This window comes from Aedes albopictus, chromosome 3, assembly GCF_035046485.1.
Source record: "Aedes albopictus strain Foshan chromosome 3, AalbF5, whole genome shotgun sequence".
NCBI lineage: Eukaryota > Metazoa > Arthropoda > Insecta > Diptera > Culicidae > Aedes > Aedes albopictus.
The window spans coordinates 185,310,287-185,329,146 of NC_085138.1; the positions used below are offsets into that span (position 1 = coordinate 185,310,287).

Here is an 18,860-nt window from a genome sequence, read left to right on the forward strand (position 1 = left end):
AGCAACCTGTAAAAACGTTTATATCGACTGTTGGCGCGTTAACCGTGGCCAACTCCGGTCGGGTCGGGTGGACTGTATCACTCGGGGATGTGGAAAGAATCAACACTACACTTTTTCTGCTGATCACTATAAACTACACTTTATTTCTCTTCTTTACACTACACTTCACTACTACACTTTACTGTTCACTATCTTACTATAACTTTCACTACTAGTCACTTTTGGTTCACTTTCACTATGGTCGAGGTTGAATTCGCGGCGGTTAAATCAGTACTCAACTCTGCGGTCGAACTTGTCGCATATTTATATGCGCACGGTTTTCGTCTGGAACATTCGCGCAATATCGCTACATGTGTTCCAGACGCGGGAGGAATCTTCTCGAAGGAGCGCAGGTTGAACTCACCACCCTGCTGTGGTGAGTTTCAGATGAGTTACCACACTGGCGACGGTGACGATGGTGGGAGCCTCTCACTGCCACTCACAGGTGGCACTTACAGTTGCGGTGGGAACTCACGGTCGCAGCGGCGTAGGCAGGGTGGGTCGTATCGAGGGTTACATTCTGATGAGCGCAACGAATTGGTGGACTGAAGTAGCGTGCGTCTGGTACGTTGTAGGGAACTTCCATCGGACTCTTTTGCGGTACGTTCCGTACGGAACATACTCCCCCCGGTTGAGACGGAGTATCAACAGCACATTGTTGGATACGGGAAGCTGCCTCATACACTCAACGATTTGTCTCTTCGGATGATGGTGCCTGGGTTGGAAGTAACGATGTGGTAGCTCTGTCGTATTGCTGGTCCTGGTAGGTCGGTTGTGCTTCCAATTCTCGATGTGGTTGGGCTCTACAAATCTCATTGGGCGGGAAGCGACGTCTGAAAGTATGTCGTCGTTATGGGAATCCTCTGATCCTGTTCGGGTTTCGTTGGGCTGGTCTATAAACTGCTTCGTCGGGTGCTGCTCAGGCATTCTGAATGTCGATTTGCGAAAGCCGGAATGTTGTTGTTTGGAGTACCGATGGTTGGATGTCGTTGCAATTCTCTGTCGGTTGGATAGGAGTCTCTCTTTTCGGTCATGGTCGTTCTCGAGATCGTTCTGCAATTGCTGCAAGTCGGTTGCTGAACGGTGACTCCTTTTCTCGTCGTTTCGGCTCGGATTCCTGTCAACGCTTAGAAAAACTTCAGGAGATTGCTCAGCAGGGTCGGAATAAGCTTTCAACTCTTTCTTGATCGGTGGGACCCATGGTTGGCGTTGTCTAAACTGGTTGTCTTCGTTCACAAAGGCGTTGATCAGCTGAGTCGTTGCGTTACCGTTGATCGGTTGCCCTAACTCTTCGTCAGTGGCTGCGGGTTGCCGAATCTCGGTTTCCGAAGAATCAGCTAAGTTGCCGGATGACGAACTAAGAGCGGCTTGGGGATTCGAACTGCACTTCATACTCTGGGATTGGTCGGCGTAAGTAACAATCCTCGGATCGGACAGGTTGTTCTTCGGTTCCTGGCGAAGGTCTCGAGTCTTCTTCTTAGGCGGTTGTAGATCGGCTGATGTGCTACGTAGGATATACTCTTCTCGTGGGTGGAAACTCTTCGGTTGTGGATCGGATGAGAACGGCGAACACTGCGGGGTGAACTCGCAGTTCTCCTGCACTTGGACATTCGACTCCTCGTGGTTCGGCAATTCGAAATCCTCTCGTAGATTTCCGGGTGTGCTAGTTGGGTAGTCATCTGAAAATGTTTTGAAACAAAGCTTTCGCCAGTCGGATTTGTAGTCATCAATATCGGAGAAAATCGGAGCACTCAAAGGTTGCAAATATTGATTTGTAGCGGGATGCGTGTCATGAGCGTTCAACAAATCACCAATGGTCGAGCGGAGATGATTGTATCGCTCCTCAAAGTCGATGTATATTTCCTCTTGCTCTCGTAGGGCCTCCTCTGGAACGATCGTGATCAGCTGGCTGTGTACGGCATTAAACTCGGCATAGGCGACGTCTACGTTCTTCAGGTAAGTCCTCAGTCGTGGTTGGCTAACCTGGTTTTGGGCGGCAGCAAGTGCGTTCTCTACTCGAACCAGCTTCAAGTTCACGTGTTCTCGCTGACGTGAGAGCGACGTAAACTGCTTCAATGCTTGAGGGTCCACGGATGATCTCCAATCGGCGTTTTGATCGTGCAGAACTACATCATGACGGTCCATCTTGATGGCCTCAGTCAACTCGTTCGTCGTTGCAAACTCTAGAATTACTTGTCGGGTTGGAATACGCTCACGATGGGGTAACGCACCTATACTGCGGAGGCTTCAACAGAAGGCGTGGGGAATGTGCTCACTCGAATCCGGATGATCCGTCTGTCGAATATAACGGCAGCTCCACAGCTTTTGGGTCGGAATATTCTCTGATAGGCGTCTCTTCGATTGGTGGTACTTACTCTAGTACACTCTCTCAAACGGCTTGAGCTTCTTTGGCTATCAGTGAAAACGGAGTGAACTCTCTAGCGTTGTCGGCAGATTCCTACACGGGACTACACGTGTTGAGAATGTCGGATAGTTGAGGCACGAAATCTCCTGGACTGACGTTCGGCCTTGGAGCCAGCAAACGAGTCGGTGATTGGTATCAGACGACGATACAACTTATCTTCGGTGGTACACGTCCTGATTAAGGAACCACGTAGACGTGTCGGGTATTCGGGCGGATATTGCGATCGACGAAATCCTTCTCCTCAAGGTGCTACACTTTCAGGTACGAGCACCTCGGAACGTGTTGGAAAATTGACGGTGGTAGAGCACGGCGATACACGTTGTGGGTGAGAGACCACGGCGACGTGTCGGAAGATCGGATGGCGATAGTTCTCAACGAGGGTCCTATTGGCAATACAGCGCCTGGTTTGAACGTCTGCTTGGTTGAGACGATCCGGAAATACACGGGATGACTTGCGTTGGCGTATGTGATCGATCACTTTCTCGAAGTAGAGCACGTTGTGGTGCTGGACCACGGCAACGGGTGGGTTGGTCAGGCGGTAACAGTGATCAACGGAATCCTCTTGGAATACACGTCCTGGTTTGCGACCACGGAGACGTGCCGGAAAGTCGATGGTGTAGATGTTGAACACTTCTCGGGGATACACGTCCTGGTAAGGGCACCACGCAAGCGTGTCGGATGGCGATGGTAGTGAACAGCGATACACGTTGTGGTTCAGGGACCACGGCGACGTGTCGAATGGTCGGTCGACAATAGTGATCAACGAACTACTCTTCAAAATACACGTCCTGGTTCGTAACCAGAGAGACGTGCCGGAAATGCTCGGGATGAGCGGCGATGTCGTTGATCACTTCACGGAGTACACGTCCTGGCAAGAGCACCACGCAGAAGTGTCGGATGGTCGGGCGACAACAATGATCAACGGACTCCTCTTCAAAATACTCGTTCTGGTTCGAAACCAGAGAGACGTGCCGGAAATGCTCAGGATGAGCGGCGATGTCGTCGAACACTCTCGGGGATACACGTCCTGGTAAGGGCACCACGCAGACGTGTCGGAAGGTGATGGTAGTGAACAGCGATACACGTTGTGGTTCAGGGACCACGGCGACGTGTCGGAAATGCTCGGTATGAGCGGCGGTGTCGTTGATCACTTTCGGGGATACACGTCCTGGTAAGGGCACCACGCAAGCGTGTCGGATGACGATGGTAGTGAACAGCGATACACGTTGTGGTTCAGGGACCACGGCGACGTGTCGAATGGTCGGTCGACAATAGTGCTCAACGAACTCCTCTTCAAAATACACGTTCTGGTTCGAAACCAGAGAGACGTGCCGGAAATGCTCGGGATGAGCGGCGATGTCGTTGATCACTCTCGGGGATACACGTCCTGGTAAGGGCACCACGCAGACGTGTAGGATGACGGCGATAATCAGCAGAAACCTCTGGAATACACGCTCTAGCTAGGATGCCACGCAGCGTGCCGGAATTGCTCTCGGTGAGCGGCGGTGTCGATTCCTTTCCACAACGGGGCGGCACTGGATCCGGCTCGAAGGACCACTATGTTGGCGCGTTAACCGTGGCCAACTCCGGTCGGGTCGGGTGGACTGTATCACTCGGGGATGTGGAAAGAATCAACACTACACTTTTTCTGCTGATCACTATAAACTACACTTTATTTCTCTTCTTTACACTACACTTCACTACTACACTTTACTGTTCACTATCTTACTATAACTTTCACTACTTGTCACTTTTGGTTCACTTTCACTATGGTCGAGGTTGAATTCGCGGCGGTTAAATCAGTACTCAACTCTGCGGTCGAACTTGTCGCATATTTATATGCGCACGGTTTTCGTCTGGAACATTCGCGCAATATCGCTACATGTGTTCCAGACGCGGGAGGAATCTTCTCGAAGGAGCGCAGGTTGAACTCACCACCCTGCTGTGGTGAGTTTCAGATGAGTTACCACACTGGCGACGGTGACGATGATGGGAGCCTCTCACTGCCACTCACAGGTGGCACTTACAGTTGCGGTGGGAACTCACGGTCGCAGCGGCGTAGGCAGGGTGGGTCGTATCGAGGGTTACATTCTGATGAGCGCAACGAATTGGTGGACTGAAGTAGCGTGCGTCATGTACGTTGTAGGGAACTTCCATCGGACTCTTTTGCGGTACGTTCCGTACGGAACATCGACATATGGAGAGAAAATCTAGAACAAAAACGAACGAGATCCCATCGCAGTACGACTGCAGCGATCGACACGCTCGGTCGTGTTCGCGGCGTGCTCACCAGAAAGTAAACTCTAATTGAGTATAAACCAAAAATTAACTGGCAATATAGCGCTAGTTCGCTGCGCCATTTTTCGCTCTTTGTTAGTACAAAGAGCAAACAGAAGTAAGAAGAAGAAGAAGAAGAGATCCCATCGAGATAGAGAGATATCGAGATAAGGAGACATCGACATGTAGAAAGGTAAAATGTATGCAGATTGAAAGGACCGACCAAATCATCGAGATGGGGAGAGATATCGAGATGTAGAACATCGACATGTGGAGAGTCGACTGTACAAAAAAATAGAAATCTAAAATAGAAACACGTACACCGTGTCCAATAAGTTCTCATACAAATTCAAATTGAATTCATTTCACACCTGTAATTAGGATTATCAAAGTAAATATATTTTTTGAAAGACAAACTAACACTGGTTAAATTCAGCATATGTTTTGGAATTAATTGTCCTTTATCCTTCTCCACTGATCGCTTATGTGTCGTAAGTCCATTTCAGCTGGCACGCACTTCATTTCTTTGGTACTATTTCATTTTATTTTAACGAGTAATAGTTTAATGTTGAAACAAATTAGGTGCCTGTCCTCACCATGGTCCACTGCACGAATTTATTCTGGCCTGCTTACTCTCACACGAAATTTGACGTTTGAGCGGTGCCGACACCTCTCAAACGTCAAATTTCGTGTGAGAGTAAGCAGGCCAGAATAAATTCGTGCAGTGGACCATTGCTAGTAGTAACTATGACCAAAAGTGAAAAAAAATGAGACTCTATATTGGTGGAATAGTAAGCCATTTTATTTTGTTCAAAATAAAACGTGAATCAAACAAAAATGTCCATTAACCTGTTTTAATGAGATTTGTTGTGTTAAACAAGCATGGCTGTATGTTATCTGGTTGATTCGCAACATTCTCACATCTACAACGTACTTGTATCAATGTTGCGGTAAATTTTGTCCAAAATCTACGTTTTATGATGTTTATCTTCAATATAACGATCATTTTCATGGAAATCAGCTCAAGTGAAGCTTACTAGCAAATTTCTTACTATATCATCACCAAAATTGTATTGTTTTGGCTTTAGTATATCGATTTGGTACAATACTTGGGATTAAAACTCAAAATTTTACCTCATGGGCTCTATTTATCTGCCGTAGAATGAAAAACTTATCGAGCATTTTTCTTGCGTGCCGGAGCAAACGGATTTCAGAAAACGGAAGTGTAATGCTAGGCTTATAAAAAAAGAGAATATTGTTTTTCTAAACCGTATGCTTTATTAAATCAGTATTATGTGGCCCTTCCATACATGCACATTTTAAAAATATGAATCACAGATGTGAAATAAAATTATATTTTCTAAATTTGCCCCGGGCTGAAAATCTCGTTAACAAAGATAATAATAAAATTTTCTAAATTTGTATTTTGTATGAGAACTTATTGGACACGGTGTATACATGAAAAGCAACCCAGAAGAGCATTCTATATGCAAAAACCACAAAAACGATAGACGGTAGACACTACGACCCTTGAAAAAGGCCAAATCAAACGTCGGGAATATAGATAAAAATCGTTCATGTTGTTATAATTTTGATATGATTATAACAAAATAATCTTGATTAGAACAGTGTACCCAAGTAACCAGTAAGCATTTAAAATAGCATTCCTGCAGCATTATAGTTGACCTTATGACAAGGAATTTGTGCTGTCAAATACATAACATATCTTCCATACTCTTTGCTCTTAGCATTTGTAGTTCAGTTGAGAAGCATTTTGATTGCTTCACCCTCAAGCAGCTGAAATGCTAATTAACAGCCGAAGGCTTTTGAATAGCACCGCTAATGCTGATTCTTCAAGGCAGCTATGCATTCGAACTGCTTATGTAGGGCAGCAAGCAGTTCAAATGCTCAATACGGTCTGCTGTACGGCTTATTCAAATACTTAGTGGTTACCTGGGTACTTTTTGTTACAATTTTAGTTATTTTAGATTCATCCTGCAGCTATTCTATAACATAATAAGTTAGAGAACAATATTATAACATCATAACACAATATGATACAAACTTGATATAATTTTCTAGTCGGGTTTGATTCTCGGGTCGTATTTCCACGACATTCACAGATTCAATGAAGAGATGACGGATTTTTTTAGAATCATTCGCATGGTCATATTACTCTGTACGAACAGCTATTATTTACTCTCTGAAAATATCATTATTTGCTTTAACATTATTTTTTGTAAATTTTGTCATCCGTGTGAGTGTTGCAACATGTTTAAGAAAAGAAAATTTGGTGCTAAGGAACCTTATGATGTAGATGTAAACAAAAACAATTATCATTCGAGTGCATTATATTCCCCAAATTCTTCTAATTAGCCTCTTTTATCAAGTGATTAGAATGTGGTTCAAGTGGCAGATTCTTCGAAAATAGTAGGGAAGTGGAACCATCTCGGCTGGGGTCTTATTTTGGGCACTTTTCTGTCATAACTCAGCCAATTTTGAATCAATTGACACAATTTTTGGAACGCGATAAGATACGTATAGTATCTAGCCGTGTACAAAATTTCAAGTCAATTGGTTCGGAATTGATTGAGTTATAGCGAAGAGTGCCCAAAATAGCAGCGGTCGGTAGGTGGTTCGCTACCCTATCGAACACCGGCTGTCTAAAATATATATCTAACAGGGTCCAAAATGCACCGGGGTGTCCAAAACAGTTAAAACTGATGCCTCAGAAATCATGTTTCAAATTTTCAGTTTGAAATTACCTTTAGGTATTTTTGAGTATCTAGTATTTTAGGGGGCCAAAACTCGATCGTTACTCTACGCACCCATAATCTTAATGATTTGACGCCTCTTCCTTGAATTTGGTATCGATTTTAACGAACAATTGGCACAAATTTAGGTGTGTTCCAAGGGATTTCAGGGAGCTTATTGGGCGTTACAGGGGTGTTTCAAGGAATTTCAAGAGCGTTCCAGGGGGTTTCAATGCGTTTCAGAAACGTTTCAGGAGTTCTCAAGGAATTTCAGAGGCGCTCCAGAGGTTTTAGTTTAAGGAGCAGGGAGTTTCAGAGGCGTTACAGGTGTGTTCTAGGTGATTTCAGGGGCGTTACAGGGATTTTCAAGGGAATTTAGAGGTGTTTCAGGACGTTTCAGGGCCGTTGCAGGTGATTTCAATAGCATTCCAAGGATTTAAGAGGAGTTGTGGAGGGACCAAGGGAGTTCCAATTTTTATGAAGTTTCTGTCGCGTTCCAGGGGATTTCCGAGGTTTCAAGTGGTTTCAGGAGTGTTCATGGGCGTTTCAGGAGTGTTATGGGGGTTTCAGGGCGTTCCAGGACTGCTCCAGGAGATCCAGGAAGGGTCAGAAGGGTCAAGGACTTTCCCAAGGATTTCAAGCACTTCCAGAAGAGGTCTAGGGGTGTTTCAGGGTGTTCTGGTTGGTTTCAGGGACGTTCCGGGTATGTTCTAGAGGTCTTAGGAGACTGCAAGAGACGTTCCAGGGGATTACAAGAGATTTCAAGGGCGCAACATACCTGAAACCCCTCTTCTGCCGCAATTCTGCAAAGTGGCATAAGCGACATTGATAGGAAGTATCCTGCAACCCCCAGGAACCCCTTAGAAGCTCTTTTAAAACTCCCACGAAACCTAAAAAAATGCTGGTGGTATTCAACACAAGCTTTGTTGAGATATTCTGGTGGAAGTCTTGAAAAAATCTTCTTTTCTTCCAAATACCTCCGGAAACCTCATCAAAGTTGTTACAGTAGCCTCCCAGGAAATTTGATTGTGATTCCGTAAAAAAAAACCATGATTGTTCCAGGGATTTTTCCAGGATTCCATAAGAAGCTACCTTTGTTGTTCCTGCAGGAATCCTCCAGGAGTTTCAGAAATCCTTCAAGTGTTATTTTCTGAGATTTTTGCATTGATGCCTGCTGAATTTTCCTTCCGAAATGTTCCTCCTGAGATTTCTCTAGAAGTTCCTTTAGAAATCCAGGAGCTTTTTCTGTGATTACTCCCTTTGGAATGCCCTCAGAAGTATTTTTTTTTTTGGGATTCCGAGCTTCGTTCCAAGAGAGAATTCTCAGATACAACTATTGGTAGAAACCCAGAGGGATCTCCTGGGTGATTCCTTACAATACTTGTGGAGGAGTACCTTGAGATGCTGTTAGAGAAATCTCTCAAGGAAGTCCTCTAGCAACTTTATAAGAAAAATTCTATACTGAACACTTTGAGAAATACCATGATGAATTTCATAAAAAAACATTTGAAGAACATCAATTCCAGAATAAAACAAGATGAATAAAAAGGAATTACCGAAGGAACTCCTAGAGGAATTCGGAAGGAGTTCGTGGAGGAATCCCGAATAAAGTTCCTGAAACAATCCTAAAAGGAGTTCCTGAAGGAATGCTCGAGAATCCCGGAAGGAATCCCCCGAAGGAAGTTGCTGGAAAAAAAACCAAAATTGGGTTCTTTTAAGAATTCCAGAACAAATTCCTGCAGGAAAATAATTAATTTTAAAACAAACTCAGAAATTCTAGGAAGGTGTTTTTTTTATGATTCCATGGTTTCTTCCAAGATTTTCTTTTGATATTCCATCAGGAATACCTTCTCAAACGCCTTCCGAAATATCTCCTGGTTTTATTTCCGTGTTTTTTTTTCAGTACAGTAGTGGTAGACATTCGTTTAGCCGAGGCATATTTTTTTTTATTTTTTTCGCAACTGTTATAACTTTTAGTTCTTTTTTGATTTTTTGGGATCTTCTGAGTAATTTGCATTAGCAAATGGAATGAAACAATATATTATTCATTTTTTGGCAGTAAAATACAAGACAAATAGGAAATTTGCCGAGACATTCGTTTAGCCGAATTGGAAAATTTTAAGAATTATTTAATAAAAGATATCAAATTGCAAAACATTTTCGACACAAACATTTTGCATGGTTACCTACATAATACACGGTGTTCAATAAGTTCGGATACACCATATAACTTGAATTAATTTCACATCTGTAATTCAGATTTTCAAAGCAAATGTATTTATTGAAAGGTCATATAAAACTGATCAAATGCAGCATATGATTTTGGATATCGTCTTATTCTACTTTTTTGAGAAGCCTTAGATGTATCTAATATTTGATAGCTCCGGCAGGCTAGAATAATTTTTGAAAAGTTGCTCATGCTACAGAAGTCTAAAACGTTGACTTTTGAGTTTATATCTCACTATGATAAATTAAAATAACTAAATTTTTAAATCATTCAATAATGCGAGCAGTCTTTTAAATCATTCAATAATGCGAGTACAGTATTGTTCCGATTTTATCACGGGGCTTTTTAAAAATTCTTTTAACCCTAAAAGGGATACCTTTATGGCCTCAGTTTCGTCACCTCGCTGAGTGTGTTCCATCAAAGACGAGCTCTGAAAGGCGCCTGGGGTCCAATGGACCCCAGGTATCCCTTTTATGGTTAAATATTCTACAAAACCTATATGATTTTTCAATATTTTTAACGTTGCACAACGCGCCTTCAACATTCATCTTGAAGGAAAGGGAAAACACTTGTTCTCAAATGTAACAGAGAATAACTAAAAAATGAAAGACTGACGTGTGGAGGCCGTGATAAAATCGGAACATCACTGTATTACACATTTATACTACAGAGGCATTAGGATGCCTCAGTTCAATTGAGGCTATTCGCTCAATGAGGCCGGTAAAGCACTCCACGTATTTCCTAAGCGAAATACGATAATTTTTGAGTGCTCTATCGAATCAAGCATATAACATCACCTTGGTTTGGGTCCCTTCGCATTGCTCGATCCCGGGCAATCAGAAAGCGGACTCACTCGCCAAGGTGGGCGCTATGGGAGGCGATATTTTTTACCGCCATATCGTCTTCAATGATTTTTTTTTCGATTGCTCGTCAGCTTGCCTTGGTCAGTTGACAACAAAACTGGGATGCAGGAGAGTTGGACAGGTGGTTATATTCAATTGTCCCACAGGTATCGAAGACGGCGTGGTTCAAGTGGTTGATTTTATCAAGGTAATGTGTCGACTTATGTCCAGGATGACGTTCGAAAATTCCCGATTTTGGCGTTACGAACTTGATGGATGCTCCCTAAAATGAAAAACATGTTCGGGTAGATGCTCATAAATGAGCAAAATTCCATTTGGGGCTGTCCATAAACTACGTGGTCATTTTTTTGGGACTTTTCAACCCCCCCCCCCGCGTGATCATTTGTCCATACAAAATGATCATTGGCCGAAACCCCCCCCCCCCCCCACCTGACCACGTGGTTTCTGAACAGCCCCTTTGTGTTTAAAATGGTCGAGTCTACGCGATTCGTGCATTAAGCTAGAAATGCTAAGTGTTCAACTTGACCCCGGATTACGGTAAACAGTATATGTCATTGAAATAATAAATCAAAACAGTTTGCTATCTATGTTTGCTCTTCTTTTCCCATATTCAACTAAACTACGCGCGCGCGCGCCAAACAGCCTTCAGCATCTACTCTCCCTGAAGCTAGATAAACGTTTAATTCTCCTTTTATCACCTATTTTCAGCGCGCGGCACAACAACATCAACAACAGCTGGCGGCCCAAAGTGAGTACATACCTACTTGTTTACATTGTTCATTCAACGTTTAACCGTACTACTTTCTACTGTGTGTGCGCGCTATGGTACGCACATGCAATTCAGAACGTTAAACGGTTTACAATACCTCCTGAACTGGAGTAAACATCGCATTTCTCCCGTTCTACGGTTAGGGTTGAAATTGAATCATATGTGTACTTTTCTAGCAATTGTAGTGTTGTGTTGTGTGTTATCAACCAACCACTCTATGGATATTTTCAAGCGTACCTACCCATTTCGAAATGGTATCACCAAGACCTAGCGATTTGTTGTTATTTCCGTCGAGCGACATGTGACCGGCACTCGACTTGGGTCGGACGGACTCTGTCAGTCAGTCGGTCATCATCTGCAAGTAGCAGAGAGGAGAGATTCCCTCCTACCTACATTAATTGCGTCTTCATTGCGTTGCCGCCGGTTCGTATCTTGCATCCAAGCGATCAGCTGAGCGTTTAGTTGTTGTATGAAATTTATTGGTTGGGGCTGTTCAAGTGTAGATGTCGGTGGAGTACTGGGCTCAGGGGGTGTCAACTGTATCGAGATTGTGCAGTCTTTTTTATTTATTGTTAATATTCGACTTATATTTTTAAGCTATAATGATTACACATTAGTTTGAAATATGCGAATCATTAAGGTGCAAATGATTATATAGTTCAAAATATCTAACCTGAAACTCTGTCTGTAATAGCTTCTTGTTTATTAAATAATATAAAACGAGCTCACCAATTCTTAGCATTTGTTGATTGTGTTTCAAATGAAAATGTTCTATAGTATTACAATAAATAGCATCAAAGGCTTCCGTCTAACCCCAATTGTTGGATTGATCGAGCTTCATACAGATTAAAACAAGACGTGCAAATGATAAGTACATACATAAGTTTATTCTTGCTTCTTCTTCTTATTCTTCTCTTCTCCGTAACATAACGTTAACGCTATGAGCAGTTCTACAGTTTTTTTTTTTAAATGAGATCTTCCTCTGCCAATATGACCTTTTGGCATGTTTATATTGTGGGGCATGCACGAAGATACTCTATGCCCAAGGAAGTCAAGGAATTTTCCATTACGAAAGTTCCTGGACCGATCGGGAACCGAATCCGTCAACTTTGGCATAGTCATCATGCTGAATATCCACGCCTTTACAGCTGTGGCTATATGGGCCGACTATTCATTTAGAAACTGTTTTACGAGTAAATTTGGCATTTTTTTAACAACCTTTCGAAAGTTGTACTTTTTTCAATCATTTTGGGAATTCCTTAAGCACCGTCGTTGGGGGTGACAATGAGTCAGAGGGGCTAGATTCATCGTAGTTGCCAGTAGTTTTAGTCTAGTGTACACATACACAGTAGGCTGCGGATTATTTTTCAAAAGTTGTTGAAAACAGAAATTCGTAAGCTCTTCTGGATTCAAATGACACAAAAAGAGAAACCTATGAGTTTGAGCCAAAAATATTGAGATTCAGAGGTGGCGCAATCACCTCAAAGTTGAATTTTCGAGTAATAAAGAGGTGTTTTCACTTCAAGTGCCATAACTTTCTCAATTTTCAACCGTTTTTCAATCTTTTTTTATAAATTTCTCACAATTTTTTCTTCTCTGTTACAAAAAAAAAATAACTTTAGAGTCCCATAACTTTTTAACCGTTTGGCCAATTTCAATTTTTTTTAGCTTGCTTTTGTAGATATTTTTGCTATGAATGCTGTGAATAAACTGTACCTTTAAAAATCGTTTCAATATGAATAAATACTAAAAACCGTTCAAAACACGTGTTTAATTGAAAAAATTAGAATTTTGGCAATATTTCAATTGTTTTTATGCGTAGTTTCGGGCTAAAAGTGAAAAAAAATATTCTAAATAATCATATGGAAGCCTTAAACTTCAATTTTTTGAGTATTCTGAATCAAAAAATATTTTCATGTTCTAAATACGAGGAAAAAATTGGAAAAAAATCCTCCAATGTGTTCCATATCCCTAAATATAATGCTAAGTATCTGGTCTACAGTGAAAAATTGCAGAAAATCGTCAAAAACTACAATTTGCATGAAAAAAATCAAGTTTTAGGGCTTGTTTTGACAGTTTTTGGTAAAATGCAATATAAAAATGACTACTTTGATGAATAGTTTGTTTGAGACAAGATAGGCAACAGAAATATCTACAAAAGCAAGCTAAAAAATTTGAAATTGGTCGAACGGTTAAAAAGTTATCGGACCCTAAAGTTGTTTTTTTTTTGTAAAAAGAAGAAAACAATAAATTAGATTAGATGTTCTACGCGTTTATTTGAAATTTAATTGGTGAGAGATTCATAAAAAAGATTGAACATCGGTTGAAAATTGAAAAAGTTATGACACTTGAAGTAAAAACACCTTCTATTACTCGAAAATTCAACCTTTGAGGCAATTGCGTCACCTGGAAAATGATGCGATCGACTAATTCCATCTTCTTTTTGTCAATATTAATCCTTGCAGCACATCTGAGATGTATTACAAACATTTAAGCGGCCAGGCCTACCTTGCAGCGTTGTTATTTTTATTGAATTCAAACAACGGGGACATCTTGTACCAACCGTTCCGTATATGAAGCATGAATATGAAATATAAACGGTGGAAGTGACGTTGCTAAGAACGTTAATGTCACTCCTTGGTCCTTGGAATCCTGGGATGGGATACAGTTGTTTACCACTTATGCCTAGGCTTAAGCGCCTTTACTCGCTCTCATCGTAGTTGCCAACAGTTCTTGTCGAAAAAATAGGTTTCTAGAGCAGTTAGAAAAAAAATTATATGGTTTGTATTCTAAACCTTTTGGATACGGATACCGAAGACAACCACAGAAAACCAAATGAATAGGATTATCCGGTGTGTTCATTCCTTGCTATTCCTTTTTATATTTGAACATGACATATACATGGGGATTTCGGGGTTTCTGGTTTCAAGTGAACTGGTTTCTAAGCAAATGTTCGTGGGGTGGCCAGACCTTGTCAGAAGAAAACAAGGTCTCCAGTGAATTTAGCTTACTCTGCTACAACAAACCATCAGGTATATCATTCCGTTCCGGTATGACTCTGCAGCCATAGGTAATCCTTGCGCTGATACACATTTTCTTATTGATAATTTTTGATAGTTCATCGAAAAAAAGCTTTAAAATAGGGCCTTTTTAAAATGCCACTTTTAAGATTCGATGTTTTAATCACACTTTTATGGAATATACTATTAGTAAGTACATAGTATGATAACCTTGACCAGAACTTTATTAACTTGCTTTGTTCTCAATGCGGAATAAATTTAGTTGGAATGGGCCAATCTTACCCCTTCGAAGAGGTTCCCAGGAAGTTTTTTTCAAAAATTTCTTCGATTTTTTGGCACGTTTCAGGGAGGCCAAAACGTAGGGAACCAGTCCAGCTATCGAACACAGCCTATTAAACTTTCGAAAAAAAAAATGAAATGCATCATCAAATAATATTTAAAAAAAAGGTGAATACTTATAAACAAATGGCAGAAGAGCTTCTGATGGTTTAGATGTATAAATTTTATTAAAATTTATAAAGCAAATCTCAAATAACTTTTTGGAGAAATTTCTAAAAAACTTTCCAAAGAAATTGCCAAAAGAATTTTCGGAGTAATAAATATAAGCAAAGAATTACACAAGAAATCTCAATAAAATTGCCAAAAAAAATCTCAAAAGCGTTGCAAAAGGAATACCCACAGAAACTTCTGCATGAATTTACAATTAAATAACTGACAAAATTATCAACGAAATTTTCAAAAATAAAAAGAAAATCCCAGAGAAAATGCTGAACCAATTCTAATTAAACTACAGAAAAAAAAATCCCATTCTTCCGAAGCAATATCCAAAGCAATTACCAATGAAATTTCCAAAGAAATGGATAAGGATTTCCGAAGGAATTGTCGACAAAGTTTCTGAAAATCTTTCAGGAAAATTTTCAAAGAAATTCACGAACAAATTTCAAATGTATTATTGGAGAAATCCACAAATGAATTACAAAAAAATATTTAAAAAAATGCTGAAAGAATCCTCAAGTAACTGATAAGGGATTTTTTATGGGAATAACCGAAACAGTTCCCAAATAAATTGCCGAGTACATTTTTGGATGCAAAATTGAAGGAATGAAAATCTTCGCCAGAAAAATGGCAGCATAATATTCAAGATGGCGGCTTAAAATTCAAGATGGTGACGGTTCAATAGAGTTTTAGGCTCTAAAACCATGCAATATGAGGTATATTTTTTATGGGAAAGATGTTTGAAGTCCGAAAATAGCGACCAGTATCCAAGATGGTGGATTAAAATCCGAGATGGCGGCTCAAAATTCAAAATGGCCTCTGTTTATTGATGTTTTTGGTCCCAAAAACATGCAATATGGGTACATTTGGTATGAAGAATATTTCCGGAGTTCAAAAATGGCGTCCAGAATATCCAACATGGCGGTCCAAAACCCAAGGTGGCGGCTTAAAATTCAATATGACGGCTGTCTAGTGGAGTTTTGGGTTCTAAAACCATGCACTGTAGGTATATTTGGTATAGGGAAGATGTCTAATCTTCAAAAATGGCGACCAGAATATCCAAAATGGTGATCTAAAATCCAAAATGGCGGCTATACAATTAAGATGGCCTCTGTTTAATGATGTTTTAGGTGGCTCCAAATTCAATATGGCGGTTAATTTAATGAAAAAATCATGCAATATGGGTATATTTGGTTATAGGGAAGATGTCCGGAGTCCAAAAATGGCGACCGGATTATCCAAGAAGGTGAACTAAAATCCAAGATGGCGGCTTTGTGATGACGGCTGTTTAATGGAGTTTTAGGCTCTAAAACCATGCAATGTAGTCATATTTGGTATGGGGAAGAAGTCTGGAATTCAAAAATGATGACTAGAATTTCCAAGATGGCGAACTTACATTCAAAATGGCGACTCTAAATTCAAGATTGTGGTTTTTTTCTAGGAGCTTAGGGTTCGAACATCAAAAGCCAGATAAACGATATGATTTCTGGTGCCATGAAATTGTTTTTTGTTAAACGTATGAAAGTGTGATATTTAACAACATGTCACTTGAGTTTTGTTAAAAAGGGTTTTCGAAGGCACAAGAAAGGCTGCATCACCGCTAAGTGAATTAATTAGGATTTTTTTTATTCAAGGAAGATTTTTCGTTTTATTCATTAATGTAATTTAGCATTTTAAATATTTGTTTTTATTCATGACGTTGATTTGGTTGCTCTTTGACGAATAGTGCAGTCTTTACCCTAATTGATGGCAGATTTCCCTCCATCCGGCTTTTTTTCCTTTTTTTTTGTTTTTAACATCATGCTCTTTCCCCGCAGCACCATTAGTTATTCCAGGTCTTTATATTTTGATGCTTTCCTCTCACTGAACACATAAACTCACTTACTGGGAACAGTATAAACCGTATAAGTATACAGAAGGTAACAATAATTCAGTCAGCCAGTCAGTCAGATGCAGGCTTCCCCACTTGGCTTGGTTTGGTATGGCGTTAGGCGTTGGCAAGAACTGCGTTTTATTATTACGTATCGGGGGATCAAAACAGAGAACATACAAAAATAACATCGCTTGGTTGGTTGGTTGGGCTGATGCGATGGTTCGATGAGTAGGGTGCCGGAGAACCGGCGAGCTTGTACGCTAGGGTGGCCCAGGACAGAGGAAATCTAAAATTTAGAACCTATGTCCTGATTTGAATTTGATCTTCTGAAAATTGGAGCTCAGTTGGTTGAAAAATTGTGATGAAAAAAAAACATCACATAAGGACTGTTCATTTTATAAAGAGGACAACTTTGCAAGGCTATAAAAAGAAAACGCGAAGTTCAAATTTGAGCAGCCTTGGTTAGTTGTTCAGTACATTATATTAGCAGATAATAACCATAAATAAATTGGGTTAAAATTATTGAACTTCATAGAAATGTGGCAGTGTTTCGAGAGATCAATTTTTCAATTCCCAAAAACTAAAGATAAACACAAAATTTCTGTAAAACATCGGTGTATCGTTTTTAATTGCATAAAAGTGTTTGCCATGCTGCAGCAGTTTGAGTGATACATATTCTGGCAAAATATAAACCTAATCGGAACAATGGTTGTTGAGATATTAAAGTTACAAGTTGGACTCGATTTTCAGAATAAAATTTGTTTGTTAAACAAAAATGTATAAAAATATGAAATTTTGAATGTTTTCAATGGATCTAGTCGAAAGTACTAATGATGCAATTTCAAATGCAGAAAACCGCTTCTTGATAGCATTGTTGGCTTGGTTACTGTGCTTCATGGCAGTTACCGGAGATAAAACCGCTTCGTTCTTTGAAGGTTCTTCTAAATAACGATGTACTCTATTGCAAATACAACTTAACAATGATGTCGAAAATAAAAATTAACATGTAGTTATTTTCAAATAAGGTGTATATAATTACATAGGGTCATACCTTGCTGAAAATAAATAATAATAAGCTTCTCTAGAATCAAAAACTTGCATTTATAGAGCAAAAAGTATGCAATTTTTCATTATAGCCATCATTAAGTATTAAATTTATGATGAAGAATGTACTTTGAAGCATATTTTTCTTCGGTATCATTTAGAATGCGATTCTCTTCTATACTGGACAAATTTTCAACTGATTCCGTAGTGTTATTGCATCACTGGACTTAAATAAGTATTTTTTTTTATCAATTTCATTGATAACAAGGCAACTCACTATATCAAGCTGTATAATGCTTGGTGCATTATTACTGACCAACTATTACACTCTACCTTTAGAAGAATAGTATTAGATCCCAACATATTGAAAAGTTCATGAAAATTTTAAAGTAATGTATGTGGAAAGTTGTGTAGAATTTTGAGAAATGGGGTTTTATTGAGTTTTAACGAAAACCGCTTCAGTTCCATAACTAAGGACAATTTGTATAATGTCATATTTTTTCTACACTGTAGAATAGCTATGGAAATTCATGCAAAACACCGATAATGATTTTATTGAAAAATAAAAAAAGATATCACACAAATAAGGTGTACTCTTTATAACATGAACAGTCCTTAGGTTCACAAAGTCCAATCTCTATGCTCACAAATCCATCTTATTCGAAAACAAGAGCGAATACAATACAAATTATTTTTATTATCATACGTGCTCAATTCTAACAAAAATACAAAAATGAGAATCAAAACAAACAGCGCTTTAGTCCTTTGTTAGAAGCTGGATGAAATTGGGTACACTCTGCTGAACAGATGGAACAGTAGGGTGATTTTCCAATTATTGCTCGGCTAAAAATTTGCCAATTGTTGCACATTCCATAAGTATTACATGGAGTGTGCAACAATAGGCGAGTTTTTAGCCATGCAACAATTGGAAAATTACCCTACTTGAAAAGAAAGATTCAGCTTTATATTTGCTCGTTAAATGATTAAGATTTAAGAAGGACTTACTAAGATTTGAAGAAAATGCGCACAGAGCAGACCACAAACTTGGGTTTTTTTGGCGCCCATAGTTGCTACT

General features: G+C 40.0%; 1 protein-coding gene across 7 annotated transcripts in view; it reads left to right on the forward strand.

The window, feature by feature from the left end:
• The window catches only part of LOC109398792 (uncharacterized), a 330,728-nt gene that overhangs the window by 118,239 nt on the left and 193,629 nt on the right, over positions 1-18,860 (forward strand). For all 7 annotated transcript variants that reach the window (XM_062856511.1, XM_062856512.1, XM_062856513.1 and 4 more), the window contains one exon: positions 11,293-11,332. In XM_062856511.1, coding sequence (XP_062712495.1) covers positions 11,293-11,332 — 40 coding nt within the window. The remainder of the gene's footprint in view (positions 1-11,292; positions 11,333-18,860) is intronic.